General features: G+C 54.1%; 11 protein-coding genes across 11 annotated transcripts; 6 read left to right on the forward strand and 5 right to left on the reverse strand.

Moving 5' to 3' along the window:
* Positions 1–423: 423 nt before the first annotated feature.
* On the reverse strand, positions 424–2,253 carry LMH87_000860 (uncharacterized protein; the record flags this gene model as incomplete). Its single annotated transcript, XM_056198838.1, has 4 exons — positions 424–546; positions 775–1,677; positions 1,741–1,929; positions 1,984–2,253. The coding sequence occupies 4 exons, from the start codon at positions 2,251–2,253 to the stop codon at positions 424–426; spliced, it is 1,485 nt and encodes a 494-aa protein (XP_056055748.1).
* Positions 2,254–2,655: 402 nt separating this feature from the next.
* On the forward strand, positions 2,656–4,150 carry LMH87_000861 (uncharacterized protein; the record flags this gene model as incomplete). Its single annotated transcript, XM_056198839.1, has 4 exons — positions 2,656–2,749; positions 2,823–2,832; positions 2,937–4,056; positions 4,121–4,150. The coding sequence occupies 4 exons, from the start codon at positions 2,656–2,658 to the stop codon at positions 4,148–4,150; spliced, it is 1,254 nt and encodes a 417-aa protein (XP_056055749.1).
* Positions 4,151–4,300: 150 nt separating this feature from the next.
* LMH87_000862 (uncharacterized protein) lies at positions 4,301–6,670 on the reverse strand (the record flags this gene model as incomplete). Its single annotated transcript, XM_056198840.1, has 6 exons — positions 4,301–5,176; positions 5,228–5,786; positions 5,847–5,962; positions 6,019–6,141; positions 6,209–6,481; positions 6,578–6,670. The coding sequence occupies 6 exons, from the start codon at positions 6,668–6,670 to the stop codon at positions 4,301–4,303; spliced, it is 2,040 nt and encodes a 679-aa protein (XP_056055750.1).
* Positions 6,671–7,119: 449 nt separating this feature from the next.
* Positions 7,120–7,994, reverse strand: LMH87_000863 (uncharacterized protein; the record flags this gene model as incomplete). The annotated part of the gene is made up of 2 exons (XM_056198841.1): positions 7,120–7,234; positions 7,282–7,994. The coding sequence occupies 2 exons, from the start codon at positions 7,992–7,994 to the stop codon at positions 7,120–7,122; spliced, it is 828 nt and encodes a 275-aa protein (XP_056055751.1).
* Positions 7,995–8,888: 894 nt separating this feature from the next.
* Positions 8,889–10,868, forward strand: LMH87_000864 (uncharacterized protein; the record flags this gene model as incomplete). Its single annotated transcript, XM_056198842.1, has 2 exons — positions 8,889–9,074; positions 9,183–10,868. 2 exons carry the CDS (start codon positions 8,889–8,891, stop codon positions 10,866–10,868), a joined length of 1,872 nt encoding a protein of 623 aa, XP_056055752.1.
* An 890-nt stretch (positions 10,869–11,758) lies between these two features.
* LMH87_000865 (uncharacterized protein) lies at positions 11,759–13,071 on the reverse strand (the record flags this gene model as incomplete). The annotated part of the gene is made up of 3 exons (XM_056198843.1): positions 11,759–12,112; positions 12,239–12,781; positions 13,003–13,071. 3 exons carry the CDS (start codon positions 13,069–13,071, stop codon positions 11,759–11,761), a joined length of 966 nt encoding a protein of 321 aa, XP_056055753.1.
* Positions 13,072–14,730: 1,659 nt separating this feature from the next.
* LMH87_000866 (uncharacterized protein) lies at positions 14,731–15,691 on the reverse strand (the record flags this gene model as incomplete). The annotated part of the gene is made up of 2 exons (XM_056198844.1): positions 14,731–15,618; positions 15,683–15,691. 2 exons carry the CDS (start codon positions 15,689–15,691, stop codon positions 14,731–14,733), a joined length of 897 nt encoding a protein of 298 aa, XP_056055754.1.
* A 356-nt stretch (positions 15,692–16,047) lies between these two features.
* On the forward strand, positions 16,048–19,610 carry LMH87_000867 (uncharacterized protein; the record flags this gene model as incomplete). The annotated part of the gene is made up of 5 exons (XM_056198846.1): positions 16,048–16,052; positions 16,126–16,152; positions 16,242–16,312; positions 16,506–16,575; positions 16,631–19,610. 5 exons carry the CDS (start codon positions 16,048–16,050, stop codon positions 19,608–19,610), a joined length of 3,153 nt encoding a protein of 1,050 aa, XP_056055755.1.
* A 1,574-nt stretch (positions 19,611–21,184) lies between these two features.
* LMH87_000868 (uncharacterized protein) lies at positions 21,185–21,813 on the forward strand (the record flags this gene model as incomplete). The annotated part of the gene is made up of 3 exons (XM_056198847.1): positions 21,185–21,435; positions 21,558–21,664; positions 21,770–21,813. 3 exons carry the CDS (start codon positions 21,185–21,187, stop codon positions 21,811–21,813), a joined length of 402 nt encoding a protein of 133 aa, XP_056055756.1.
* Positions 21,814–23,709: 1,896 nt separating this feature from the next.
* LMH87_000869 (uncharacterized protein) lies at positions 23,710–24,444 on the forward strand (the record flags this gene model as incomplete). Its single annotated transcript, XM_056198848.1, has 3 exons — positions 23,710–23,979; positions 24,134–24,376; positions 24,439–24,444. The coding sequence occupies 3 exons, from the start codon at positions 23,710–23,712 to the stop codon at positions 24,442–24,444; spliced, it is 519 nt and encodes a 172-aa protein (XP_056055757.1).
* Positions 24,445–25,673: 1,229 nt separating this feature from the next.
* LMH87_000870 (uncharacterized protein) lies at positions 25,674–27,205 on the forward strand (the record flags this gene model as incomplete). The annotated part of the gene is made up of 3 exons (XM_056198849.1): positions 25,674–25,799; positions 25,917–26,243; positions 26,309–27,205. 3 exons carry the CDS (start codon positions 25,674–25,676, stop codon positions 27,203–27,205), a joined length of 1,350 nt encoding a protein of 449 aa, XP_056055758.1.
* Positions 27,206–27,602: the final 397 nt, after the last annotated feature.

Genomic DNA, 27,602 nt, shown 5'->3' on the forward strand with positions numbered 1-27,602 from the left:
AGCAATAAGCTCTTTCTCAAATATAATTGGCGCTTCAATGCATCACGAGCTATTTCGATAGCTCTGGTACACGGCGCTAAGCTATGATCGACCGGCTGGCTTTGCCATGAACAGCCGGATTGCATTTGCAAAGAAGATGTCCCTGCTGTCCCCGAGAATCACAGAAGTAGAGTAAACAAAGATTATTTCAGGATAGGCGACAAATTATCTTCCGCTCGTGCGCCTGCGACCGTTGACTGTGTTTTTTTTTTGGTACTCTTCCAAGTGTTGGGGGACTCGCTTATCAGACTCCCAATGATTGGCAGGCTGTTCCGAAGTCTTCCTCGCCAGTTCCAAGTTCAGCTCAAAACACGCCACTTCGCTCGTCGGGCAAATTTGCCCGACGAAGAGAAGCAGGTAGTGACAAAGTCTAATAAGAGCGTCCTAGCTAAAGTCGACGTCGTCATTGGCTGGCGCGGTTGTATCGTCTTGTGCTAACTCGTTTTGGTCATCTTCCATCGACCCGAAATACGCCACAACAGTTTCGTGTTCAACTAGTCGGGATTTCTGATTCGATGGCAAATTTTCACAACGCGTTAGTTTCCGATGTTTCCCCCACAAAGATGAACACAGTGTTGAACGGCACGAACGGTAAAGGTAAAAAGTTGATGAAGGATTGTGCATGCGGGATGTTTGCGGAGAGGGTAAGGGGAAACAAGGCTAATAATAAGAAAGGGGGTCTTGGTCTGGGGTTCATGGTGACAGGTCGGAATCGGAACTGGGGTGAGTACGTACCTCTTTTTCTAGTTCCGCCACAACGGCTTCGAGCACAGAACGCTCGATATCCTTGAGGGTCGAGACCAGGTCTACATGATTCTGGTCGATGATGTCTGCCGCAATCAAGGGTTCCAGCTGCTCACTACTCGGCGCGGCTGCCAGCTTCTGCAGCTGGCTCGCCGCCCGTTCCTGGACCACCGACACGGCCCGGAGCTGGAAGAGTGCTTGCAGCGGGTGATCTTTCAGTAGTGTCTCAAAGTCTCCCGCTCGCTCCGTGACATCTTCGTCCTGCCAGAAGACCCTCAGCTGCCTGTCGCCCGCATCGTCCTGCAGGATGCGAAACTCGAGCCCGTCCTCCTCGTTGAGGCACATGAGGTGCACGAAGCCACTGTCCCACAGTCTGTCGCCGCCTCCGCTGCCGCCCTCGGTCTGGCGGAGCGTGACAACGGGGGCGCCACCAAAAACACGCCGCTTCGCCAGGCCGAGCGGGTCGTCTGGAAAGCTCTCGAGGTGCAGCGTCAGCTGTCGCGTCTTGCCATCCGGGTCGATGAAGCCGTAGCTGAAGAGCATCTCGGCCGCCGCCTTGCTGTCCCCGTACGAGATGTTGATTTCGTCCCCGGCAGCGACGCTGGCACCCGGCCTGATCCGAAGCGACACGTCCCCGCTCGTCTCCTCTTCGTAGTAGGCCGTTGCGCCGGCAGCAGAGTGGTTCACCATGTCGAGCGCGGGGACCATAGCGTGGCTTGCTTGGGGAAGCTCCAGACATCTAGATCTGTACCAAGCATCTGCGAGAAGCCAGTCGGGGAATGCGGCGCCATCCTCCTCCCAGAATAGTCTATTCCAAAATGGTAGGGTTGTCGAGGCGTCCCGTAGCTTGTCAAACTCACTTTGTAGCGCAGTGACCTTCGCATCCAGTGCGTCCTAGTGATCGGTGTTAGAGCACATGCAATGGATTTGCGTAGTCTATGCGTTAGCTAGACATACCTCCAATGAAGTTCCTCGCAAAAGCATCTGATGAGGCTCTGACCATAATGTAGGCACGGGAATATCTTTTGGTAGAAATTTGATATATTCGCTCCATGGAGTTGATACACAACGCTTGGTTTTGTCCCCAACATGTCTTCCTGAGACGATGTGTACCAGTAAATAGAGCATAATGTCGAGTCGAGCGGACTGAGCGAAATTATTAGTCTAGGCTCAGCAGATACAGCCACCTGGGTCGTGTACCTTTCTGCCAACGGTATCTATGAGTTGTTTGAAGTGTTGGTCCACCTTGACATACTCTTCAACAGCCTCTCTTGATAGTACGAGCTCGGCAGGGATCCTTATAATTTCGAGAGCTTCGTTCAATTTTTTCGAAGCATTCAGTTCGATCTCCGCAACGAGTCCATATCCTTTGCCCTCGATGCGGCGCATGGCAACCTGTTGGAGCCTCACATCTTGTAGGGTGGCCCAAGCCGGGAGGGACTCGATTGGCAATTGGGGAGCGGCAGCCATCCTGGCGGCCCTTGACAACGCGCTTATCCGAGTGGCAGGCAGCTATAATAAAAAGAATTTGCGTCTCACAATTCGGCGGGAGTTCCAAGTTTCAATTTGAGCGACTGATATTGTTTCATGGCATCGGCCAAAGTCACAAGCCTTCTGCTCGCTGGCGGAGCCTGCACATTGCCCCACCAAAATCGGTACGTCACGCCGAAAAAGTGCTGTGAGATGGTGGCATGGAAATTTCTATCGAGAGCAAGCGTGCAGTTATAAGACGCTGTCACACAACACGACTCCTCTGAACTAGTAGTATATTTTGCACACCGACCCAGAACACCATACAATATCATTGCGCCCAATTGCAGACCCCAGCCTGCACACGATTCCTCTCCCCTCCGCACATAAAGATACCCCGCCATGCCTCGCGATCCCCTCATTGGGCTCGTGGGGAAGCCCTCGGCGGGCAAAAGCAGTACGATGAACAGTTTGACAGATGCGACTTCCAAAGTTGGTAAGTTCTGCGCTTCTTGCGACCCCGCGACACGTTTACACGGAAACCCCCATACTAATCACACACCTCCCAGGCAACTTTCCGTAAGCGGCCTTCCTACGCCTTGCGACTCTTTCACAAACCCTCCCTCCCCCTCCTCCAGCGTTTTCGCCGAATGCTGACCCAGCCACCGCCTACGCTCTTCTAGCTTCACAACCATCGACCCCCAACGAGCGATCGGCTACCTGCAAATAGACTGCGCCTGCGCGCGCTTCAAGGTCTCGGACCGGTGCAAGCCCAACTACGGCGCGTGCGTCGACGGCCGACGCTCGGTGCCCATTGAGCTGCTCGACGTTGCCGGCCTCGTACCCGGCGCGCACCAGGGCAAGGGGCTCGGCAACAAGTTCCTCGACGACCTGCGCCACGCCGACGCGCTGATCCACGTCGTCGACGCCTCGGGCACCGTCGACGCAGAGGGCAAGGAGACGCGCGGCTACGACCCCTCGGTCGACATTGCCTGGCTGCGCAGCGAGGTAGTCGCCTGGATCCTCGGCAACCTCATGCAGAAATGGGGCTCCATCCGCCGGCGGCACATTGCCATCAAGGCCACCGCCGCCGAGACGCTGCAGAACCAGTTCTCCGGCTACGGCTCCACGCCGACCGTCGTCAACCGCACGCTCGACCGCCTCGGTTTCAAGGAGCCGCTGGAGGAGTGGTCCGACGAGGACGTGGAGAAGGTGGTGAATGCCTTCATCGACGAAAAGTTCCCGACCGTGATTGCGCTCAACAAGATTGACCACCCGGACGCGGACAAGAACATTGCCAAGATTGCCAAGATGCAGGACCCCAACAGCATCGTGCTGTGCTCGGCCATTTCCGAGATCTTCCTGCGCAAAATGGCCAAGCAAAACTACGTCAAGTACGTCGAGGGCAGCGAGTTTGTCGACACGCGAGAGGACCTGGTCGAGCAGGGCGACCCCGACGGCGGCGGCCTCAAGGAGCTCGACGAGAAGAACCGCAACCGCATCGAGAACCTCAAGGACATGGTGCTGTACCGCTTCGGCTCCACCGGCGTCGTGCAGGTGCTCTCCAAGGCCGCGGAGCTGCTGGGCCTGGTGCCCGTGTTCCCCGTGCGCAACGTGTCGACGTTTACGACGGGCGCCAACGATTCGAAAAACGTATTCAAGGATTGTGTCTTGGTCAAGAAGGGCTCCACGGTGGGCGACGTGGCGCGCAAAATCATGGGCGATGCGCCGGTCGCATTTGTTGAAGGCGTGGGCAACATGAGAGTGTCAGAAGACGACGTTGTTGGAGTCGGCAAGCATGATGTGAGTATCGAACCCGGCTTTGGCCTTGCTTCATCACGATGTGTCAGGACTAACAGGCCACCAGGTGCTTTCATTCAAGGTTGGTAGGGCATAGTGACCATTGGGAACGACTGCCGGTGACAAAAGTTTTGGGTTTGGAGTTCTGCTGGAGGGTTGACATTGACTGTATAGAAACATGATGAATATGATGACCTAGAGCCTGGATAGCCCAGGGTATTGCATATACATATATTTATGAGCTCGTCTATGGCGTAACTGGCACGGGCCATTCTCTAGGCCGCTCACCAAACACGACCGTTACGCCATGTTTTGCTGCCGCCTTTCCAAGCTTGTCCATCAACGCGCCTCGTATCTGGTTCTGGTATATGAGCTTCAAGGTTTTGGTTTCTTTTATAACGGCGGAAATGACGGAGCACATTTCCGCTTCATCGTAATGGTCTGACCGGATCTCGAGCGTCTCCAGCTTCGGAAACGTTGCGAGAAAAGTCGGAAGAGGCATGTCGTCTGACGTCCTCGGGAACGGGCGGAATCGAAACTGCGACAGAGACATGCAACGCATCCCTGGTGCTCCGGCTAGCCATTCATACTTTGCGAGGTGCGCTGAGCTGGCGGCCCCAGCTGGCATGGCGAGGTCCTCTGGCGGGAATACGACGTCCAGGGTGTGTAGCTGACCGGCGATGGCCTGGGGTTGTGCCACTCGCTGTAGGCACCCCGGCTCCAGAACGGCGTTGGCGAGCCTGACGGCCTTTAGTCTTTTGTATTCATTTTGCCAGCTGTCTTCGGGGTCCAGCACAGTGCCGGCCATGTTCCAGACCTGTTGGATGGCAGGGCCTGGATTGAGAGTCAGAGGCTCCATGGCGACGGCGTCCGGATTCGGGCTCCAAGGCAGATCCAGGTCAATATATTCCAGCTTGCGGCCGTGGTTTAGCGAAGACAACAGGCGTATGATGAGGGTGATGGCGAAGCGAGCGGCTGTGCTAGAGTTGCTCCCGGCGACGACCAAAGCCTTAAAGTTGGGCCAGATTTTGCTCCATTGGTCTTCCCAGTCGTTGGAGCGGTCAGGTATCGTATCTTGCAGCCACAGCTGTTCCAAGGCAGGCGTTTTCGAGCCAATGTGTAGCTTGAGATGAAAGTTAGCGTAAGAAGCAGTTTCTCACGGGCCGCAACTTACAATTGGAAACATGGCAGTGGACCCAGCACGCATCTGCAAGCGTAGGTTTTTTATCTTTGGCATGAAGGGTACATCTTGCTCCCGGAACCAGCTCATAGGTAGACCAGAAAGATGCAGCGTTTCAATTGTTTCCGCCACAGGATTTAAGAGTTCGAACGGAAAGGCAGACACGGGTATATAATCCAGGCCGACAATGTTTTTCTTTGGTTCCGTGACAAACAATCGCAGCGAGAGTGTCTTGAGGGTTTTGCAAAGGCCTGCCGTTGGTGGTATCTTGAGGGTGTGATCAGGAAAGCTGAGCTCGAGGTGCTCCAGTCGCATTGCTCCCTGTAAAAGGGTGAAGAGCTTAGCTTGTGAGAGTTGGAATCGATGACTCTTTTCTTCAATGACAATTTTTCGCACGTCGCGTCCGGCGCTGGCGACGAGCTTCTTGAGAAAGTCGATGCGCGGTGGCCGTCGAGGTGTCGAAGAGCCGGTAAAGTCGAGGACTTTCCACAGACTGGCAAAATCGCGTGATGTAAGTGTGCGCTGCCACAGTTTGGAGACTCTTAAGCATCGGCTTCATCATAGCAGTTAGTATTGTTTCATGACCATTTATCCGCCTCATAGCAGCACTTACACTCTTTGGATTAGGTTACAGTATGAGAGAATCCACAGAAACAATTCTGACGGTAGAAAGATGGGGTCCTTGCGACAGAATCGGATGTGAAGCTTATTTCGAGCGCTATATAATTGCTGTTCATAATGTCGTTAGCAGTAGGCTGGTGACAATCTGTAAAGCGTGGACCAACTTGGAATTTTGGGCTGGTGGCCATGCGATTAGCATTACCAGCATGAACCCCAGCGGTGTACATCTTCCAGGCGTATTCGTCATTTTTTTGAAGACGAGCAATTTTTCCCAATCTGAGATAGCCCTGTTTCTTCGTCAGCCAACTTGCACACTTCTCCTCAAGGCACCCTCGTCGTGCTCGGGCGTCATACATCGGGAAGACGGGGAGCAAGCTCCAGCATCCATTCCGCATCTCTTCTCGCGCGGTCCAATTCCTTCATCGCCTCGAATGTGGCAGCGCGGTAGTCCAATGCTTTGACATGGACTGGGTTGTCGCATTTGCTAAAAGTCTTGCCGACAGGACAGGAGCAAGTATACATGGCCTCGTGAAAGATGGAGCCATCCTTGTCCGCCACCGCCTCAAAGTCCTTGCAGGAGCAGCGATCCCTCTTCATTCCTCGATTGCATTTACACAAGCGCATGGCCTATAGACACGGAAATAAAATTAGGCTGGATCAGCTCGCGGGGTAAATGGCACACGAGCGGCATGGCGTTCGCTGCCTGACCGTGGCAAGACATACCCTGGTAAACTGCTCCAGCGCGTGCTTGTAGCGCTTCGCCCGGTACTCATCCTGTCCTGCCCTGACGGCGGACTCGGCCTGGTCGCCAGACATCCTGGTCCACAACAGTATCTCGCGGTCCAAAACGGATCGATTGCGAATTACTCAAGAAAAACTTGAGAAGAGGAAGGTTGCACAGTGCAGCAGCTATAGTGATTGTCGCGGCGCGTTGGCACGTGTACCTAGTAACTTAGTGCGGCCCACTTGCCATGGTGCCTGAGAAGCTGCGGCAGCGCCCGTTTTGCCTCGTGTCAAAACGGCGGTATTCTAACGTTAGAAGGTTATCAACACTCGCAGCCGGTCGTTTTTCTGTGATTTTATTATAATTATTAATTTACTCGGTCGTGAGGCGCATCCAATCATGTAGCAGTAAATCTCGGGCGTTTGTTCTTTTCGCTAGAGATATTGATTGGCTCTGAAGCCATTGACCCTCGATCTGACGGGGTGCGATCATCCCGCTAACTATCAAGACAGATAACGGCCCGAGATGCCTTTGTGCCCTTCTACTTGTTTAACCGCACCTGCGCCGCAATAAAGCCAGACACACCATTGCTTATCCAGCATTCCTCGCCGTCAAACAGAGTCTCTGCTTTGATAGACTCTTCTACCGCAAGTTTACTGTTATTCCGTTAGCTGGCCCAGCAGCTGTTATGAGGTGCACCTACTTTTCGAGCGCAAATCGCCTCGATGTTCCGTTGTTGCCCCCGCTCCCCAGGTTGGAGCTGAACTCGGCTGAAATTGGAGGCGTAATCCACCTGTCATTCCTCCAAAAGTACGGTGTGGTAATGCTGCCTTCCATGATTTCGCCATTCTGGTCATTGATCATGAGTACTTCTTTTCGTTCGCCCGCCTCAATACCAGCACGGTGACGTGCCTCGTTGTACACTTCTCGCTTCGACGTTTTATGATGCGTAAATTCAGAGCGAGAGATGGGGGTATCGTCACGAAGAAGCGCATACACCACGGATCGTTTGGCCTCCATTTCGCCCGGCGTTGCGCCTGGCACGGGTAGGCGCAATGGAAAGAGGTTTTCCATCGAGGCATCCGGAGTATCAAATTGCTGAAACTCAAACGTGCCGTGGGCGTGAACAATGATTCGGAGTCGCACCGGTGTCATCTGGGACGTGCCAAGGAACTCGTTGGCGGACTCGGCAAGCTTCGTGACGGCCTCATCGCCGGTGAGCGTATCGATAGCGGACTGCCATCCCCAATGAGTGGCTGCTTGAAGCAAGCGATCTCGGTGATAGTCTAGACAGTAAAAGGGAGATACGTGATTGTAATTCCATGTGGCATGTTGAAAGCCACGGCTGGGCACCTGCTGCAGGCTGGGGTCGTATCGCACCGAGGTGAAGATATAAAAGTTGTCTGTCCCAGGCATGGTGAATGTTATGCCGATGATTGATGTAGAAGTGTATAGGACAAATTATGAGCTGGCAAGGCTTTGGTCTTATAGATGTTCAGAGGCCTCACCTTGATAATGTATGACGGCACGCATTTTGTTAGCGGGAGAAGTAGCCGTTCTGTATACGATATCCACCAGGGCAGGGTTGATATCTCGAGGTCTTGCGCCGTCTTTGTCTACGCAAATGGCACGGACATAAACGTGCTGAAAAGTTGAACAATATACAAGAACATTCAAGTTACATGATGTTTTTTTTCTGCCGCGAGGTGCATCGAAAGGCCATTGTGCACAGCTCTACGATGTATACGCTTTGGTGCACTTGACTGACCTGATACCGAGGTTTCAATGAGTACATTTCCTTTAATTTTCTGGAATTTTGTACGAGCTTCTTCATTGAGATACCAGTAATAGATACGACCTCCGTAGAATAGAGGCCATCGCCGCCGACATTGTCGACGAGCTCATGCCTCAGGCACTCCAGTCAGGCCAAGGCCCAAAACTTTTTGTGGTCTTTTAGCGGGCAATGGCCTATAAGCTCGCGCTGCAGCTTTGAAAATGCGCGTTCCAGTGGGCGTTTGCAGCGATTGAGGTGTGCATGACTAAGGCAGTCTGGCCGTTGGCTGGTCGGCCCAGACAAGCTGCACCCGCAAAATTACGACACACCACGTCTCGGCTGGAATCGTCTTTTTTTCCGCGACCCAGAAGCTTCTGCTGCCACAGCTCCTTATTCGCATCGGTCCTCCCCGCCTGCTATTCATTGCATCACGGGCTTATTTCTGTTGCGACTTCTTTCCTCTTTGTTGCTTCCCCTTTTTAATACCTTGTACTCCTTTCTTCGTTTCGGGCACTGTATTCTACCTTTCCACAGCCATGGCGAACCCCCTACCTTCCATGCCCGCCGTCCGCCCGGTCGAGGTACCCATCAGCGCTCCCTCCAGCACCTGGGATCGCATAACCTCATGGGCTTCGGAGAACAAGGCTGTCGTCTATACCATTGCCGGTGTCGCGGTCGTCATCACTGGCGCCGGTGCCGTATACTATCTCAACTCGGACTCCGTGAGTGCCATCCCAGGAAGCCGTCTGATGTCATCGATCAGCAAATTTGCATCTAGGACATCATGGTATCAATTGGCATTTATCACTAACGAATTGCCCTGTAAACAGAAGCCGAAGAACGATGGAGCCCCTAAACTCAGCAAAAAGGAACGTCGCAAGCGCAAGGAAGCTGAGCGCAAAGCTGCCGACAACAAGTCCGCCACCCCGACGTCCCAGCCCAAGGCCGCTTCTGTCCAGGCCGAGGATGAGCTTCCCGAAGTCGACGCGGCCATTGTTCAGACCCTTACTCAAGATCAGCGCGAAGACTACGCTGCCCAGCTCAAGCAGGCCGGCAACAGAGCCTACGGCGACAAGGCCTACAATAAGGCCATCGACCTATACACCAAGGCCATCCTCTGCAAGCCCGACCCCGTCTTCTACTCCAACCGTGCTGCCTGCCACAGCGCCATGAGCGAATGGGATACCGTGATTGACGACACTACCGCCGCCATCACCATGGACCCCGACTACGTCAAGGCCATCAACCGCCGCGCTACCGCCTACGAGCACAAGAAGATGTACTCCGAGGCCCTCCTCGACTTTACCGCCTCGTGCATCATCGACAACTTCAAGAGCGATTCTACTGCTCAAGCTGTTGAGCGCCTGCTCAAGACCTTTGCCGAGGTCAAGGCCAAGGAGATGATGGCTACTCGCACTGCTAAGCTGCCCAGCCCCATCTTTGTCGGCAACTATCTCCAGAGCTTCCGCCCCAAGCCCCGACCCGCCGGTCTTGAGGACTCTGCTGAGCTGTCCCCTGACACTGGTCTCGGCCAGCTGCAGCACGGTCTCCAGGGTCTCGAGAAGCGCACTTCGGAAGGATACGAGCAGGGCCGTCAAGCATTTGAGAAGGCAATTGAGCTTGGTGAGCTCGGCGACAACGAGGCCCTCGCCTACAACTGCCGTGGTACCATGCGTACTCTGCTTGGAAACCACGCCGCTGCTACCGAAGATTTCAACAAGAGCATTGAGCTCGACCCTGAGATGACCCAGAGCTACATCAAGCGCGCCAGCATCAGCCTCGAGCTCGGAGAGCCCGCTCAGGCAGACCAGGAATTTGCTGAGGCCCTTAAGCACGACCCCAACGACCCCGATGTCTATTACCACCGCGCCCAGGCGCACTTCATCAAAGGCGACCTCTCGGAAGCCCAGAAGGATTACCAGAAGTCGATTGACCTGGACAAGGACTTTATCTTCTCCCACATTCAGCTTGGTGTAACGCAGTACAAGATGGGCTCCATTGCCTCCTCAATGGCTACGTTCCGTCGTTGCATCAAGAACTTCCCCAAGGTTCCCGATGTGTACAATTACTACGGTGAGCTGCTGCTCGACCAGGGCAACTTTGCCGAAGCCGTGGAGAAATTTGACACTGCTGTGGAGATGGAGAAGCAGACCAAGCCCATGTCGATGAACGTGCTGCCGCTGATCAACAAGGCGCTTGCTCTATTTCAATGGAAGCAGGACTTTAAGGAGGCCGAGAACCTGTGCGAGAAGGCTCTCATCATTGACCCCGAGTGCGATATTGCCGTGGCCACCATGGCCCAGCTGCTTCTGCAGCAGAACCAGGTTGCCAAGGCGCTCAACTACTTTGAGCGCGCCGCCGAACTTGCCCGCACCGAGGGAGAGATTGTCAACGCTCTTTCCTACGCCGAGGCCACGAGAACACAAGTCAAGGTCACCGAGAAGTACCCGCAGCTGGCAGCAAAGCTCGCTGCTTCGGGAGCTGGTGGCGCTGGCGGCCTCCGCATGGGCGCTTAAGATCAACAGTGACGCACAACCCTGATCCGGTTGTGGGCATTATCATAATACAAATGAGCAAAAAAAGGTGTGAGCAACAGTGTACGATGGTGTCTCTGCAGGGAGCGAGGTGGCGATATCGAGCAGTGTGCTCGTCATGACGGTCTGTCTAATTTCCCTGTCAAAGCATGTGTAAAAGGAAAAAAGGCACAGGACGCATAGGATTTTTTGTAATGTTTCTTGAGGGTGGCAAAAGAAGCTCGTTTGTAGAGAGAGGCAGCTGCATTTTTTTTTCTTGCATCTTGCTGCAATTGGGGAAGGCGCCTCTTTCTTGTGTACATTTTTTTTTATCCAAATCATCATCCTTGTTGGTACTATTTTCTTCAATGAATGAAAACTTCTCTCACTTACTGTCTTGTGCTGAATACAGCGACTGGATAAGTGGTATGCGTGACGAACTTGCGTTGGATACGTGGGCATGAACATGGTTCTATTGAACAGTGGCGAAGATGATGTCTTGTAGCAACGTTGATCATCTCTGATCGTGCAATCTTGGCATTTGCAGAGCCATAGGGCCTTGATAGGAGGCGAGGCAAGGCAAGTCACAGGCAGGTGTCAATTCACATTAACAAGAGTTTAAATAAAATCATATTCATCTTTTTATACAAGATTACATGAAAACGTACATGTCCTCGTCTGATATCTCGTTGGTGTCAATTACTTGTCCCTCCTCATTAGCATTGTATTCTCGACGTAGAAGGAATAAAAAGAAATCGCAAGTATTTCCGCTGGTATAGATTTTTCGTAGTTAAAACGGGTGTAGCCTTCTTCCCCAATCGTCCCTTTTTCTCTCTCTCCGTCTCTCTATAAACACTTTCTTTGTCCTTCCCCTTCTTCGTGCAACATGCGCCTTAATTGCCGCTGGCCTTTTTGGTCAGGGTGATGCCGAGGGCGATGCCGAGCACAGCGGCAATGATGATGAGGACGACGATGAAGAAGCACCACCACTTGAGCTTGCGGCGGTTGCGGGCGCTCTTGTTGGCCTGGGCGACCTGCTGGTTGCCCGACTCGAGGTTGTCGACGACGTCCTGGCCCTTGTTCTCGGTGTCGGCAATGACCGTCTCCTGCTGCTCGACCATGGTGGCGAGCTCCTGGTAGAGGACGGCGAGCTCGGTGAGGGTCTGCTCGATGCGCTGGAGCTCGTTGTGGCGGGCGCGGACGTTGCCGAGGAGGGAGGAGGCGTGGCCGGAGCGGTTTGTGCGGAGCTGCCAAGGAGGTCATGTTAGTCCTGACCTTTGCTACGCTGCGCCAGAAAGGAGGGCAGAGCTCGAGCAAGATTTATGGACGAAGAAGAAGGCAAGGGGAGGAAAATGAGGGTTAAAGGCACTTACGGCGGTCTGGAAGACTCCCTCATTGCCCCAGTCGGTCTCCGCCGCCTCCTGAACCTCTTGCTCCGATGCCTCCGGGTTCACGATGCGGTACTGGCGGGCAATCTGGTCCCTGTACTTTTGCCTGTACTCGCGCTCGATGCTCTGGTACGAGTCGAGCTCCGACTTGAAAAAGGTGCGGAGCGACTGCAGCTGGGTCTGCTTGGTCTTGCGGGAGGCGTCGGCGGTGCGGGCGAGGTCGCGCTCGAGCGCCTTGATGCCGTCCTTGATGGCCGTGTTGCGGATCTGCGTCTGGGCGACGTAGTGCTCGAGCTGCTGGTCGGCCTGGGGGTCGGCGGCGCCGAGCGAGCGCTGGTGCAGCTGGCCGATGGTCTCAATGTCGCCCGTCAGGCGCGTGATGTCGTTGCGCAGCGACTGCACGCGGGCGAGAAAGTCTTGCTGCGAGAGCGGCGCCCGGGTGCTGCTCGAGGTGGCGCCGGCAGCGCCGGCGTTTTGGTACGAGGACGTGTCTTGGAGCTCATAGTTGTCTTGCGTGTAGGGGTTCGGCTGTGGCGCGGGAGGGAAAGAGAAGGGACCAGTTAGCTTGAGATGTATCCTGGGGCAGTGGAAGTCGTCGGGGGCGGCGCATTGAAGCTATTCGCAGCGGCTGCGCCGGCGCCGGGCAGGTAGGGAAGCCCGCAGAGCTCTCGGTGCGAGCTAGCCTGCGCCGACGCTGTGCAAAGCTACATGCGCCAAGCACGACGACAGACGGAGAACAAGAAACGTACCTGGCCATAGCCGTGACCGGCCTCTTGCGCTGGCGCCTGCTCGTACGGGTTCGGTTGGCCGTAAGACATGATGTGCGACGACGACGGCGGCGGCGGCGGCGGCTGACGAAGTCGATATTAAAACACGCAAATCAGCGCCCAAGGTCTGGCAATTGATGGAGATATCGGGTGCCGGCGCGCAAGAAAAAAGAACAATATCCGATAACTGGAAAATGGAGAATAGAAGAAAGGGAAAAAATTGAGATTGCGACGGGAGAGGCGGAGATGGGCCAAAAGGCAAAAGTACCAGGCGCTGGTGGTGGTGGATTTGGCGGGAGTGCGGGATCCCCAATGCTAACTACCTTTTCTGTATATCTTTTGCCGCTTTCTGCGATGACGAACTGGGACCAAGCTAGATCCGTTGCGCTGCGTCGGTACCTAGGTAGGTAGGTTTGAAGTAGCTCTCCGGTGGGCGCGGGCTTATCAAGGAACAGACTGAAGCAATTGGTAGGTAGTAAAATGCAATGTATGGATTGATCCGAAATAAGAGCAGGACGCAATTGACGGGACTGGTCCTCTACAAATAAAACTGATGCGTTTTCGTTCTCCAAGCCACCGCGTTTCCGTTCCATCCCATCCCCGGGACGGAGGACCCTGTTGCCTGCCAGCAAGGGCCCGAGAAGAAACAGGAAAAGCAGAAAAGGCCGCCTGATGCAAACGCGCTAGCCCGTTTTCCCGCAAAAATACCCACTGAAACAAGAAACGAAAGAGAGCAAAAAAGCGTTCGCTGCAGAAAGAGGTTCCCGCTAAAAATGACGGGCAATGGACCAAAAATAGGCTTTCCGCCCCAGCGAGAGGAGAGACACGCAAGCTGCAGGTGGCGTATGTATCCGTCCCCCAAGGCTGCCAGTTTTCTTGCTGACAAGGTGCTGGAATTGGGCCCGTAGCCTACCTACCTACCTAGGTAGGGTTCTTGTTGCATCCGTAGGGCCGGGAAGCTCGCATTTGTTTCGCTCGCATTGCTGCACCCGCAGCCTCCGCCACAGCAATCTGAATGCGCCGCATCATCGCAACGAGGCTGTGACAAAGGCCCAGGGCTGAACAACTTCAGTCTGGCAGCACAGCCCTGATGACGCTATTCACGAAACACATTTCTACGTTATCATCCGACGACGACGGTTTCGCCTTCTTGTATGACCTCTTTTGCCTCTTTGTTCTTTTGTTCACGCTTCACTGCGCATTTCCTGTAGTGACAGGTAATCGCGTGCGGATATCACATCCCATTTTTGGCGGTACACTGCCTGCTAAATGGGCACAAGTCAGAGACCGCCTTTGGTCATCCCAATCGCAACGCAGTAATCTGTTTTACATGATTCAAATTCTTTATATGTACAGTCATGTTCTAGAAATGTGGTCATCTGCCCATCTTGGGCCAATGTCGTCATGATGCATTCTCTTCCGCTCGTCCCATCTTGATATCTCGGTGCCTGATGCTAAGAGCTGCTCTTGTCTCACAGTGCTAACAATGCGACTTATGGCGGTTAGTCTTTGAACGAGATCACCGTGAGCGTACCATGTCCCCCAATGCACGATCCCACGCACATCAGATCATTCGTATTGTAATCTGGCAGCCTGGAGCGGGTCTGTCCACAACAATTGGTGACATCTTGACCCGGATTTTTTCTTCCTCTCGGCCTGGAGAATAGGTTTAACAGTCGCTGGTATTGTCGTGTTCGTATGCCCTTCCCCTCACAGATAATTCTTCTTCTTCGCCGTCCGGGTAAACTGCGACAAGTGCCACTCCACGTCACCATCCTTATTTTCCAATGTGCCTGCACGAATCTCAAAAGGTCGCATTGTCATCCGCGGGCCAACCTCTGCCAGCTCCACGCTGTCGTACCCAGTGCGCACAAACACGTGGTGTCGTACCTCGATGCTGTCGTCGATATTCTTAAACGTCACCACACGGCTCCCCATTTTATTTTTAGTAGTGATTGGCTCCCGTGGCGGGAAGGTATGTTTTAGCACCTTGACGATACGCTTGCCCAGCGGCGTTGTGAATCCGTCAAAGATGAGGTGGGGATACGACTCGCTAACGGTGCCGCGCACGCTGCCGGGAATGTCGTGTCGCAACACAACGTTGTGGAGAGAAAAGGACACAGTCGGGCCGTGGGGAAAGTGCGAAAGCGTCATCGCTGTAGGTGTGCCTCTGTGCTCGTGCAGCACAATCACATCCGACAGGCCAGACGACTTGGCCGAGCGCACGAGCTCGGGCAGGATGAGGTTGCCACGGTTCATTCGGATCGCAGTCGGTAACAGGAGGCGGATTTCCTTGGCAAATGCGGACAGTCTTGCGGAGGGGTCGCGCGAGGTCGTGACCAGGATGCGCGGGTCGACAATGCCAGACAGTTGGGCGTACTCGTCGTCTAGGTCTAGCTCCTCCGCCGTCGACTTCTCGACCGACTCGTCGTACTGGTAGTCTTTACGGAGAGATTTATCGTTTGCAATGGTAGGGTCTAGAGGCTTGCCCGATGCAAGGGACGACCTCATTTTGGCTCTTTTCTCGCTGATTTCGGCATCTCGTAGAAGGACGGCGCGACGGTAGAGATAGTCTCTCCGTTGCCTGGCTTGCTTGCGCTGCGGGACGAGATTAGAAATGCACACATTCCAAACGACGCGGATTCGAAGCTCGGTTACTTACAATCATCATCTTGAAAGATTGTGGCGGCTGTTATGCCTTGTTTAATTCCAGTTGACCGTAAAAAAAGGTTGCCAGAAAAAGTAGTCAACACCCAAAAAGTTTAGACTTTCAAGCGCTATCGATAGCGCTCCCGCTTATCACGTGTACCCAAATTGTCCCACCAAAGTAAGTCGCCTTGGACGGAACAAGGTATGGCGAATTGCGCATCTGCAGGGCTTCTCGAATTCTTGGTAGCCGGAAAATACAAGTCTGTTTGCCTCTCTCGCAGCTTGGACAAAGATCATTTTCCCTTGCAAGCTTCGCTCCAGCTTGCGCACTCGCCACCCCTGGCTCCTTACCCTCTTTCCGCCGCCACCTTGCCCGCGATGATGTGAATCACTCCCGCAAACGATTTCTAGTCTTCTTTCTCTGTCCTTATCCGAGCACCACACACGTGCTGTCAGAGCTTGTCTGGCAATAATTGACATTCTGTGAGTTTGAAAAAGAATGTGCAGCTGTATTTGCGCTACTGATTTTCTTTCTTGTCTCCTACCGGTGTTGATCGTACTAACCCAGCTAGTGAAAGAAAATTGCAACCGCCACCTCCCGACCGCGGCGGTTCCAAGCAACATGGAGGGAGCCTTCACCCATGTAGGCAATCACCTCATTTCCGACTCGGCTGCGGCAATCAACGCTGGAAACGACGACCTCTCCACCCTCGACCCCGACGAGCGACTTCTCTATGGCAAGTATGGCGATCACGGCGGGCGTCGCCGCGCCGACGACGACGACAACCAGACCGAGGCCTTCGAGGACGACAACGATAGCGTGGGTAGTGTTCCAGTCGACGAAATGGTTGGGCTAAACCTCAATAACACCGAGGAGGAGAAAGAGCTCCCCGCGTACGCATGCGCGTAAGTAAACACTCGGCAGCCCTCATATGGTCTATCGCGAGCTAACATGTCGTAGTTATTGCGGTATTCACGCTCCGGCCTCTGTCGTCAAGTGTTTGATCTGCAACAAATGGTTTTGCAGCGCCCGCGGCAACAGCACGTCCTCCCACATTATCAACCATCTCGTCCGAGCCCGCCACAAGGAAGTTCAGCTTCACCCCGAGTCCGCTCTCGGCGATACCGTACTCGAATGCTATAGCTGCGGCACTAAGAACTCATTTTTGCTTGGCTTCATCCCTGCAAAGTCTGACTCTGTCGTTGTTTTGCTGTGCCGCCAGCCTTGCGCCGCATCGGCCTCCAACAAGGACATGAACTGGGATCCCTCCCGCTGGGAGCCGTTGATCAAGGAGCGAGCGTTCCTCGATTGGCTTGTCAGCGCTCCCTCCGAAGCCGAGCAGCTGCGCGCCCGCCACATGTCTCCCAACACCATCGCTCGCCTCGAGGAGATGTGGAAGTTGGAACCCAACGCCACCATTTCCGATCTCGACAAAGGGCAAACTGTTGACGACGATCCGGAACCCGTACTCTTGAAATACGAAGATGCATTCCACTACCAAAACACTTTTGGACCGCTTGTGAAAATGGAATCCGACTATGACAAAAAGCTCAAGGAAGCGCAGTCCGAAGACAACTTGAAAGTGGAATGGTCGCAAGGTCTCAACAACAAGCATCTTGCTTCCTTTAACTTGCGCAAGATTGAGTCCGGAGAAGTTAAGCTTGCTGTTGGTGACGAAATGTTGCTTCGCTACAACGGTGAGCTCAGGGAACCTTGGCAAGGTGTAGGCTACGTCATGAAGATTCCCAACAGTCAGTCTGACGAGGTTTGTCTTGAGCTACGTAAGACTGGCAACGACAGATCGGTCCCAACCGACCTTTCCCACAACTTCTCGGCCGACTATGTCTGGAAGGCCACCTCGTACGACCGTATGCAGCTTGCCATGAAGACTTTTGCTGTCGACGACATGAGTGTCTCTGGCTTCATTTTCCATACATTGCTTGGTCACGACGTTCAGCTGCAGCCGATGAAGTCCAACCTGCCTAAGAAGTGGTCTGCGCCAGGTCTGCCAGATTTGAACCAGAGTCAAGTCGACGCGATCAAATCGGTTCTGCAGAAGCCGCTTAGTCTTATTCAGGGCCCTCCTGGTACTGGTAAGACGGTGACATCTGCTACCATCATCTATCACTTGTCCAAGATGAGCGGAAACCAGGTTCTCGTCTGCGCACCTTCTAACGTTGCTGTTGATCAGCTTTGCGAGCGTATTCACCGCACCGGTCTCAAGGTCGTTCGGCTGACTGCCAAATCCCGTGAAGATGTCGAGTCTTCTGTGAGCTTCCTTGCTCTTCACGAGCAGGTGCGAATGTCAGAGCACAATACAGAGTTCGCGAAGCTGTCACAGCTCAAGAGCGAGGCTGGCGAACTGTCCAGCCAAGATGAAAAGAAGTTTAGGCAGTTGACAAAGGCGGCCGAACGAGAAATTCTCAACAACGCCGACGTTGTCTGCTGTACCTGTGTTGGTGCTGGCGACCCTCGTCTGTCCAAACTCAAGTTCCGTAGCGTACTCATCGACGAGTCTACTCAGTCGGCCGAGCCCGAATGCATCATCCCGCTCATGCTGGGCTGCAAGCAGGTTGTCCTTGTCGGCGATCACAAGCAGCTCGGCCCCGTCATTATGAACAAGAAAGCCGCCAAGGCTGGCCTCAGCCAATCCCTGTTTGAGCGCCTCATGCAGCTTCGCCTTCAGCCCATTCTCCTCAACACTCAGTACCGAATGCATCCCTGCCTGTCAGAGTTCCCCTCCAACATGTTTTATGACGGCAGCTTGCAGAATGGTGTCACGCAAGAGCAGAGAATCCGAAAGGATGTTGACTTTCCCTGGCCTGTTGCCGAGATGCCCATGATGTTCTGGTCCAATATCGGCAACGAAGAAATTTCTACCAGCGGCACCTCGTATCTCAATCGAACGGAAGCCTCCAATGTCGAAAAGATTGTCACCCGATTCTTCAAGGCAGGCGTCAAACCCTCCGAGATCGGCGTTATTACGCCATACGAGGGCCAGCGAAGCTACATTGTTACGACTATGCAAAATTCGGGCACCTCCAAGAAGGAGCACTACAAGAGTGTCGAAGTCGCGTCTGTCGATGCCTTTCAGGGCCGTGAAAAGGACTTCATTGTCCTCTCCTGCGTGCGTTCCAACGAGAACCAAGGCATTGGTTTCTTGTCTGATCCTCGCCGCCTGAATGTCGCCCTTACCCGTGCCAAGTACGGTGTGGTTATTCTTGGTAACCCCAGGGTACTTTCCAAGCACGAGCTCTGGTACAACCTGCTCACCCACTTCCGTGACCGTCGCTGCTTCGTCGAGGGCCCCTTAAACAACTTCCAGCAGTGTCTTCTTCAGTTCAGCAAGCCCCGATCGCACCGTCAGAAGCCCACCAATCAGCTTCCGGTCGGTGGCTTCCAGAACCAGAACGGACGCTTCAATGGCGCGGGCACGGGCACGGGCACGATGCGCGACTTTGACTCTGGCTCCATGATGTCCTACGTCCCCGACGACGTCTCCTCCATCCATGGCTCGACCTTTGGCGGCGCTGCCCTCAACACGGCGTTCCCTGCCATGTTCTCCAGCTTTGCCCCCGAGCAGTGGCCAGGTCTGCCTGGCGTCGGTGGCCAGGGTGCTCGTGGCGGAAAGAGTCGCGCTCGCGCTGCCGAAAGTGTCACCGGTGAGAGCGTGGCCAATTCAGAGACCACAGACGCGTCGTCTAGCATTATTGGCAGTCGCGGCGTGGGCCAGGGCGGTGTAAGTCTCGGCGCCGGTCTGCAGGATGCCGTCACGGGCATGCGCGCCATCTCCTACACCCAGAGCGATCGTCTGCGCCAGTACGTCGAGAGCGGCGCCCGCATGCCCGCTGGTAATCGCTACGCCGGTCGCCGCTATGATGACGATGAGAAGAGCGTCAGCACCGCTTTCCACAGCCAGGTCGGAGGTGGCTATGACTGAGTGACCAAATATCGAAGACGCATCATTCTTGCGTTTGATCAACACAGCATTTTGGGGCCAATAGCCGATATTTGCAAAGCTCAGCCAATGTCGCCTAGACGACTACTTGTCCAGCTATACGTCTGTTCATAGCCGCACAAAGACGCTCTTCCGACACAGGCTAGCATTGCATGTGGAGAAAGCACAGCCAAGCCGTCAGAGGTGCACACTCTGTGGTGACGAGACTTTATCATCCCGCCTCCTCGTGCCCTCTTGCTGTGAATTATCAGTCTTTTCAACAAAGACTGGCCTCTATCTCATAGCCACCGTCGGCCACCTTTTTTTTTTTCAGCTTGTGGGTGAAGCCATGACTTTCTGTGGCCCTCGCCGATTTCAGCGAAAAATAATCCCGACGAAAGAAGACGATGGAGGATCACCAGCGATGGCACTACATTATAGAGGAGGAAGCTTTGATGTTTGATGAGGACTAGAGAAAAAGAAGATATACTTAGATAGCGCTGGCAGGGATGCTGAGTGTGGGCTTGGCGCGACAACGGTTATTTGACTGTTGGGGTGCCATGTATCTCGCTGCCTCCTTGCCAGATTTATTAACAACCAACTGATATTCGCTCCTTGCTCGCTACTATTGCGTTTTGAGTGCTTGTTGATTTTTCGTAACAGTCGATGACTGCGTTTTGAGAGTAATACGGAGTCGACACTAAGAAACTTGGTGCTTATTCTCATTAGGATTCTCTCCAGCCGGGGCCGATTCCTTCTCGGACCATTTGGGAAGCGATAGATGCAAGCCCAACCTTGCTGTATCTATGTTTGGCCGTCATTCCTGCATTTCCAACCTCCACTGCGAGCGGTACCTTGGCAACGTGGCGACGGAGACGAGGAGTGAGAAGACGGGCCGAGGAGGGTTGCACCAATGCCAGGCTAGGCTGATGCTGCCCCTTCGGCTTACACCCTTTTCGGCGACTCGTGCTGACCACATCCGAACTAAAACTCCATCGGCAGATTTTGTTTCTGGGGATAAGACATCTCCCAGGGCTGTGTTGCTGGAAAGGGACGCTGGCCGTCCCAAACGAGTTGAGAAAGATCTGGGAGTGACTGAGACACTCGTACGATCGGCAGGGCGTGGAGGATGCCGAATCCAGCCGTTAGTGTCGGGAAGCGATCTGGGGATCGAAAATGGACCTTGTTCTTGAGCATCACAGCGTCTTTTGGCCGTATGTTGATTGTGAAAAAGGTCTGATTGGTCAACTTGCTTCTTTAGCACATTGCTAGAGTACGGCTCGGCATACGGAAGTAGCTCGCTTCGGGTCAGCACCGAGCGCCTGTACTTGTTAGCACGGTAAAATGAAGGAAGAAAGCATGGCAAGACTGCCCACGCTAGCCAACGTGGAAGGATTCGAAAGCCATTTCCCGAACCTTTTTTTGTGTATAAAAAGCACAGCCGTCTTTCTCTCGGAAAGCAAAACTCCCAATCCGAATCAGCCATTGAAGTATATATATATCTACATACCTCTCCAAGTGTTTCACGCACTGTTTCTTTTTCGAAATCTGCCACATCACACACGCGCACAAACGCGATGCACTTCACCACACACCTTCTCGCCGCGCTCGCCGCCAGCGCCGGCGCCGTCTCGGCCAGCGCGCAGTGCAGCAACTTCCTCGGGTCGTGCTCCGGCATGGAGCTGCGCTTCCTAGGCGACAACGGCGGCGAGCCGTGGCTGCATGCCAACGGCGGGTGCGGCGACAACAACGGCGGCAAGTCGTACGGCTTCTTCGACCTCAACAGCAAGTTTACCAACCACAACGGCAACCTGGCGCAAAGCGACGAGTGGGTTTTTCTTTCTTTCTTTCTTTCTTTCTTTCTTTCTTTCTTTCTTTCTTTCTTTCTTGGCACATCCCAAATTAAGAGAGGGGATTTGTGAAGGTTTGCATGCTGACAATGACTGGCAGGGGCGGCTTTGGGCACTCGTGCCGGAATATTCGCTATGAGAATGGCGTGTTGACGGCCGAGTGCGGCGATAACAACGGCGGTACGCCGACTACGTCGATTAACCTGAGTGAGTTATTGCCCCAGTACTATTCTTGGATTTAGGAACATTCTGCTCTTGTTTTTGGGTTTTCTTTTCTTGGAAGCCAAAGTGCTAATCAGTCTCATTGCTTAGATGAGTACATTTGCAACATCAACGGTCAGCTAGAGTGCTTCTAAAGACTTTGAAGCCGAATTGTTTACCTGGCAAACTTTATGCATATAATAGATAATCCGATACAAATATGACTCTGCGCAAATTTTGTCCGTCATTACTCATTTCAACTGTAGCCACTCTTGGCCATTCCAGCTGTGGGAAGCTATCCCAAACTCATCCTACATGTATAGCTTTAATAGTTGCAACGCCGCACACCTCAGCAATACTGCATCGACACTATCTCCCCCCATAATATGGACAGCAATTTAGCCTTCCTATTACTTTTCTGCACCAGGTACCGCAGAAATCTATGCAAGACTTCGGCGTGGGGCCTTCGCGGAGCGGCAGCGCAACGGGAACTGGTCCGTTGGGGCCGCTGCCGGCAAGACAGTGCGGGGGCCGCAAGGCATATCAAAGCTGATATTAACCAGGGTTCCCATCTGTTTCTGCGTACCGTGAGTCTTGGGGTCGATTCTCCTTGTGAGGGGTAGTATGTGCAGCGGTCATGGTCGTAACTCGGAGTCTCGGCCGCGCGACCTGCGAAACGATGCGAGCCACGGAATCGGCACTTCGGCGACACAGCATTTCAATTGAGACGAGTACGCTATTACATATAACAAGCATTACATGCATTTTATCACACTAGCATGGCTCAGGAGAGTGTTTCCTTGGTGCATGAGCAGAAGGATGTCCACGTAAAGAGGGCGAGAGCGGGTGAGCGTCGCAAAATTGTTTCCCATCTTTTACTTCACCACTCATGCAAGTTTCAGCTCGAGAAGCTTAAAAAAGGGCACAAAAAAAACTCGGACTTGCTTCCTTTTTGTATCTTGACAAACCGATGTGGATTAAACGCAGTAATCTCGTCACCATGCAGGTGAGACGCGCCGGGCCGCCGTGGATGAGGGGAGAACCTGCCTCGGTGGGCTCGAGGTTCCGGGAAAAAACGGAGTGGGCGGCAGCTATAGAGGATGATGCAGCCTCTCATAGTAAGTTGGATTCTCTCTTCCAGCCATCTTCCGGGACACGGTGGCTTTTCTGCACGAACGAGCTTTTCTGTCCTTATGGCAGATCCGGGCCGTAGAGTCAGTCTCTTGCCAATGGACGGGCTGTATCTCGATGCGGCTCCCGATGCAGTGTCAAACTTTTTTACAGGATTCGATGAAGAGATCCTTTGTAACGCAGCTTTCACTGTAAAAGTGCAATGCTTCTCACCCAGTAAAAGGTGCTTGTCTGTGAGCATGCCGACGAGTTATCTTATCTCATATGTCGTATATAAACGGGGTCTGTTCATCAATTGCATGGAGTAAACTCTGCACTGCATTCACTGTAGTGCGCACGACGTTTTGACTTGTTTTGCATGCGCTCCTCAAAACATGACTTGACAAATGCTACTCTTGTTCCCTCCCTTTACAACACCAGCGGTGGCCCAATATGGCGGATCAAGGCTGACGAAGATTGGCAGGCCGTGTGCATTCACCAGAGCAAGATACGTCTTTTACCAGTCCTCGTTCCTGAATTTTTACAATAATAGGGTGGCCCTTCCGTAATCACTCATTAATGGCAGTTTTACTATATGAGCTGCAGTCTTTAGCATTGTGGAGCGGCATAATGAAACCTCTGAGAGCTGCCGACAGCAGATCGTCTTGCATATGCAGCACGAGATGGGGCGAGTTGAGAAGTGTTTGCGGCGTGGAGGCATCATGGGCTTTCGGGCCGCATGCGTAACACTTTGAACATGGGCCCAGAAGTATGCCTACAGTTCAATCTTGAGTGATGCTACGGGGCTTTGTACAGCCGCTCATTATTTTGCAAGTATAAAGGATAGGGCTGTTTCCGCGTCAGACAAGCTTTCCTGCCGAGCCGCTGTTCTCAACTCCCCCTTTTCTCTACCTCATTTTCCCAGTTTCTCTCACAACAAAATGAAGCTCGTTAGCCTTGTTTCCCTCTTGACCGCTGTTCTCGTCAGCGCAGAGACGCAGCAGGATATTTCCTGGCAAGAGTCCGAGGCCTGGCACGGCTGCACCCAGAGCCTGGTGGACGAATTCGACCAAGGGAAAACCGGCGACGTGCCGGCCTGCAATCTCTGGGGCTGCCTCCACAAGCAGGCCAGTCACTACGGCCGCGGCGGCACCATCACGACCATGTCCAACCTCCTGTCACCTGCCTGCGTGGCAGCGCGGCTCAGCTCAGTAAGTGTCCACCCCCCTGCCCATGCCTATCATTTCCCCGCGTAAGACCATTTTGCGATAGTTGCGCTCCATGGCACCCTTTTTTTTTTGTTTCTGTTTTTTTTTTTTTTCAGCCTTTGCAACGTTGAGTGAGGCTGACTGGATGGATTACTAGGGCGGGTTGTTTGGCAAGCCCAAGCCCGGCCCTCCCGCATCCTACCCCGAGTTGCTGGCGTGGGACGACTGCATGAGCTCGCTCGTCGAGGAATTTGAGAAGAACGGCGACGGTAGCCGCGCGGCGTGCAACCTGTGGGTGTGCCTCCACAGCAATGCGGACACGTACCAGCGCGGCGGCTTATTGATTTCGGCCTCGAAACTCATGGACCCAATCTGCACTGCAGTCGGTATTATACTCCCGGTGCGTTTTCGCTCTTTGTCTACTTTTTTAGAGCGCATGCGAGAATCTAACTCTCGAAGCAGAAGTAGTCATGTAGTCAATAGTCGCATACGATCTTTGTTTGGCAAATTATAGTGTAAGCAAGCTTGATGCAGGTCTTCCGTCGGGGGCAGTTTCCCCCCCCTGCGTACGCGAATGCGGAGCGTCCGGTAGCTTGAATAATTGAATCGATTAATCAGCTGCAAGAATATGAGCGAACCCTGAGAGAAGAACTACCCTGGCTTGCTAATGCGTCCTGTTGCCTGGGCAGGTCATGTGGGAACCTCTGCCATTGTCATTAGCCGACTTAGACACGTCCATATTGGCCACAAAAAAACCGCCCATCCCTGCCTATTCCCTACTCAATTTGTATTTTGCTTTCTTGTTCCAGCTAGCTCTGTCCGCTACTCTCGTACCGCCAGCCAACCACGGAGTCCTACGAATCCAGCTAGCGTTGGCTTTCTTTCTGTTATGTGACGCGGGACGGACTTTCCGACCGCCACCACGGGCGAAACTCGCTCACTCACCCTTTGCGGGCTTTTGGTTTGCATTGAATGGAGTTTACGGAAACTTTTTGGCGGCAATTACTTTTCTCGCACAGTGTCTCGGCAAAAACAAACCTTGGCGTGCACCTAATAAAGAGGAGAACCATCCTCCAAGTATATTCGAATCTCGCACCCGCACACACTTGCGCGCGCGCCGGGGCCGAGCCGAACGCCGCCTTGTTGCATTTCTCCCTGTTCAGCTCGAGTGCTATCTTTTTTCCGCCCGAACGCAACTTCGTTTCTCACATCTCTCGACCTGGCGCTTGCGCAAGGCATCCCTTCCCCCGCCGCCCACACACACTCATCGGTAGTAGCCTTGCCTAGTTTCGGCCCCGGTACTCCGTACCGACGGGCGATCACCCAGTCTCTCAGACACTAACGATAGCCTTCTTGTGCGGCCAACCAACTCGGGCCAGTCGCGCAAGCTCAACCTCATCGGCTGCCAACTCGAGAGACCTCCCTTTCATCCATCAAGACCCGGAAGAGAGGTAGTCGATTAGAGTTTGATCGATCCATCTTGATCCAACGCCTGAATCTATCCCGCTCCACAACGGTCTTCTTGAAACGGGCCATTATACCCTTGAGCGCGCCCTGTAAGCTGGCACGCGCGGGAGCCGCGGGCGTTGCATCTCTCGACTTTCGCCGGTCATTTCCGGGCCCATCTTTGCCCAGTCGAGAGACTTCACCCCCGTCGGTCGTGTAACCCCCGGTGATCTCGCGCAGGCATCCGGGGCATGGCACAACGGCCAGCCGGCACCGGTGGCAGGGAGGACACGTCCAAAGCCGTCGTCGTTCGGCAGCGCAAGACGCACCGCAAATCCCGACTGGGTTGCGCAAACTGCAAGCTCCGTGGCGTTAAAGTGAGCTGTCATTCCATCCATCCTTCCGTCTCATCTCCACGCAGTCCCCCGCCCCCTCGGCTATCGGCGAATCTAGCCCCCAACTTTCCTTGCTGACTGCATCTTCCTATTTGCCAGTGTGACGAATCAAAGCCAACGTGTAGCCGATGCACGTCGGCGGGCCTCTCGTGCACCTACTCGGCGCAGGCGCCGACTCTACAGCCGTCGTATGAGAACGTCTTTAGCCTAGAGCCGGCGGCCACGGTGGAAGTGCTGCCGCCGCCAAAGCTGATGATGCAGCGGATTCTGCCCTCGGCGCTCCCTATAGCAGGGAGTACGGGCAACTATGTGCTGCGGCAGAGCGACAAGGCGCTCGTGAGCCGGTTTGTGCACAACACAATTCTTACGTTTGGTCCAGGCGAAGCCGATGCGCACAAGAGTCGCTGCATGATGCTCGCGAATGCTGTACGTCTCCTTCCATGACTATTTGTTTGCGGTGTACACAGGATGACAAAAACTGATCTCGTCAGCACAAATATCTCTACCACATCTACATTGGCTTTGCGCAGCTCCAAGACGCCCACTTCAACGTAGTGCCCGGCTCCCCGCGCCCCTCGGACGGCGCGACCATGGCGCTGCACATGTACCACAGCGCCACCATGTTCAAGCAGACGCTCTCGGAGCTCATGCCGCGCAAGAAGCACATCTCCTCGATGGAGCGCGACGCCCTGTGGATGGGCGCGTCCATGCTCGCCACCTCGTGCTTTGCCAACATTGACTCGCTCGACCCGCGCGAGGTCTGGCCGCTGCGCGCCCCGGACATGATGGACCTCGACTGGCTGCGCATGAACCAGGGCAAGGACATTGTCTGGGAGATTGCCGACCTCGGGCGGTCCGACAGCGTCTTCAACGACTTCTTCGTCGAAATGGCCACCACGCCTCTACCGTCCGCGTCGTCGCCGATTCGGCCGCACGCGCTCTCGCCGCTCTTCTACACGCTCTTCGACATATCGCCCTCGTCGACGGCGGAGAGCAACGTCTACCACGGCGCCGTGTCCTACCTCTCCCAGATCATCGACGACGAGGTCAGCATCTACATTGGCGCGCGGCTCTTTATCTTTCCGATGGAGGTCGGCGTCGGCGTCAAGAAGCTGCTGCGCGCGCGCGACCCGCGCGCCATGCTGCTGCTCGTCTACTGGCACTCCAAGCTCGTCGAGTACCCGGCGTGGTGGGTCAAGTTCCGGTGTATCGTCGAGGGGCTCGCGATCGCGATGCACCTCAGGCGCGAGCACGCCGAGGACATGCCGGATCTGATCCGGCTGCTGGAGCCGCCGCGGCAGGCGCTGCTGGCGCAGTTTCGGAAGAGCAAGCTGACGCAGGTGTGGCCGCAGGAGGTCATTGACGAGGCCGAGGCGCCGTACATGTGATAGAAGTCTGTGAACAGGTTCTTCATGTTGCTACTGGACTTGATTATTTCACGAAGTATGACGGCGTATTGTATGGTTGTGCATTTATTGAGCGAGTTTTATGCAGTTTCTATATGGGTAGCAATTTGATGATCCAGATCCTTAAAAAGAGTTAATCAATTGTATGGGCTTCATCTGCCCGTGCCGTCTGTGCTATCAAGGTCAACTCGGCGATTTCGGCCGCTCGCACGTGTCGGCGCGGGAGCAGTTCATTAACAATCTTGCAACAGTCTTTGTCGCCAAAACCCACAAAATTGATAGAAGAAACATTGAATCAGTCTTCAACGACTTTCTTGAATAAATCACTGTGTAGATGATCGAGATTACATCGATATTGGCAACGCCCAGGTTCGGCTCC

The sequence above is a fragment of the Akanthomyces muscarius genome, chromosome 6 (assembly GCF_028009165.1).
Source record: "Akanthomyces muscarius strain Ve6 chromosome 6, whole genome shotgun sequence".
Lineage (NCBI taxonomy): Eukaryota > Fungi > Ascomycota > Sordariomycetes > Hypocreales > Cordycipitaceae > Akanthomyces > Akanthomyces muscarius.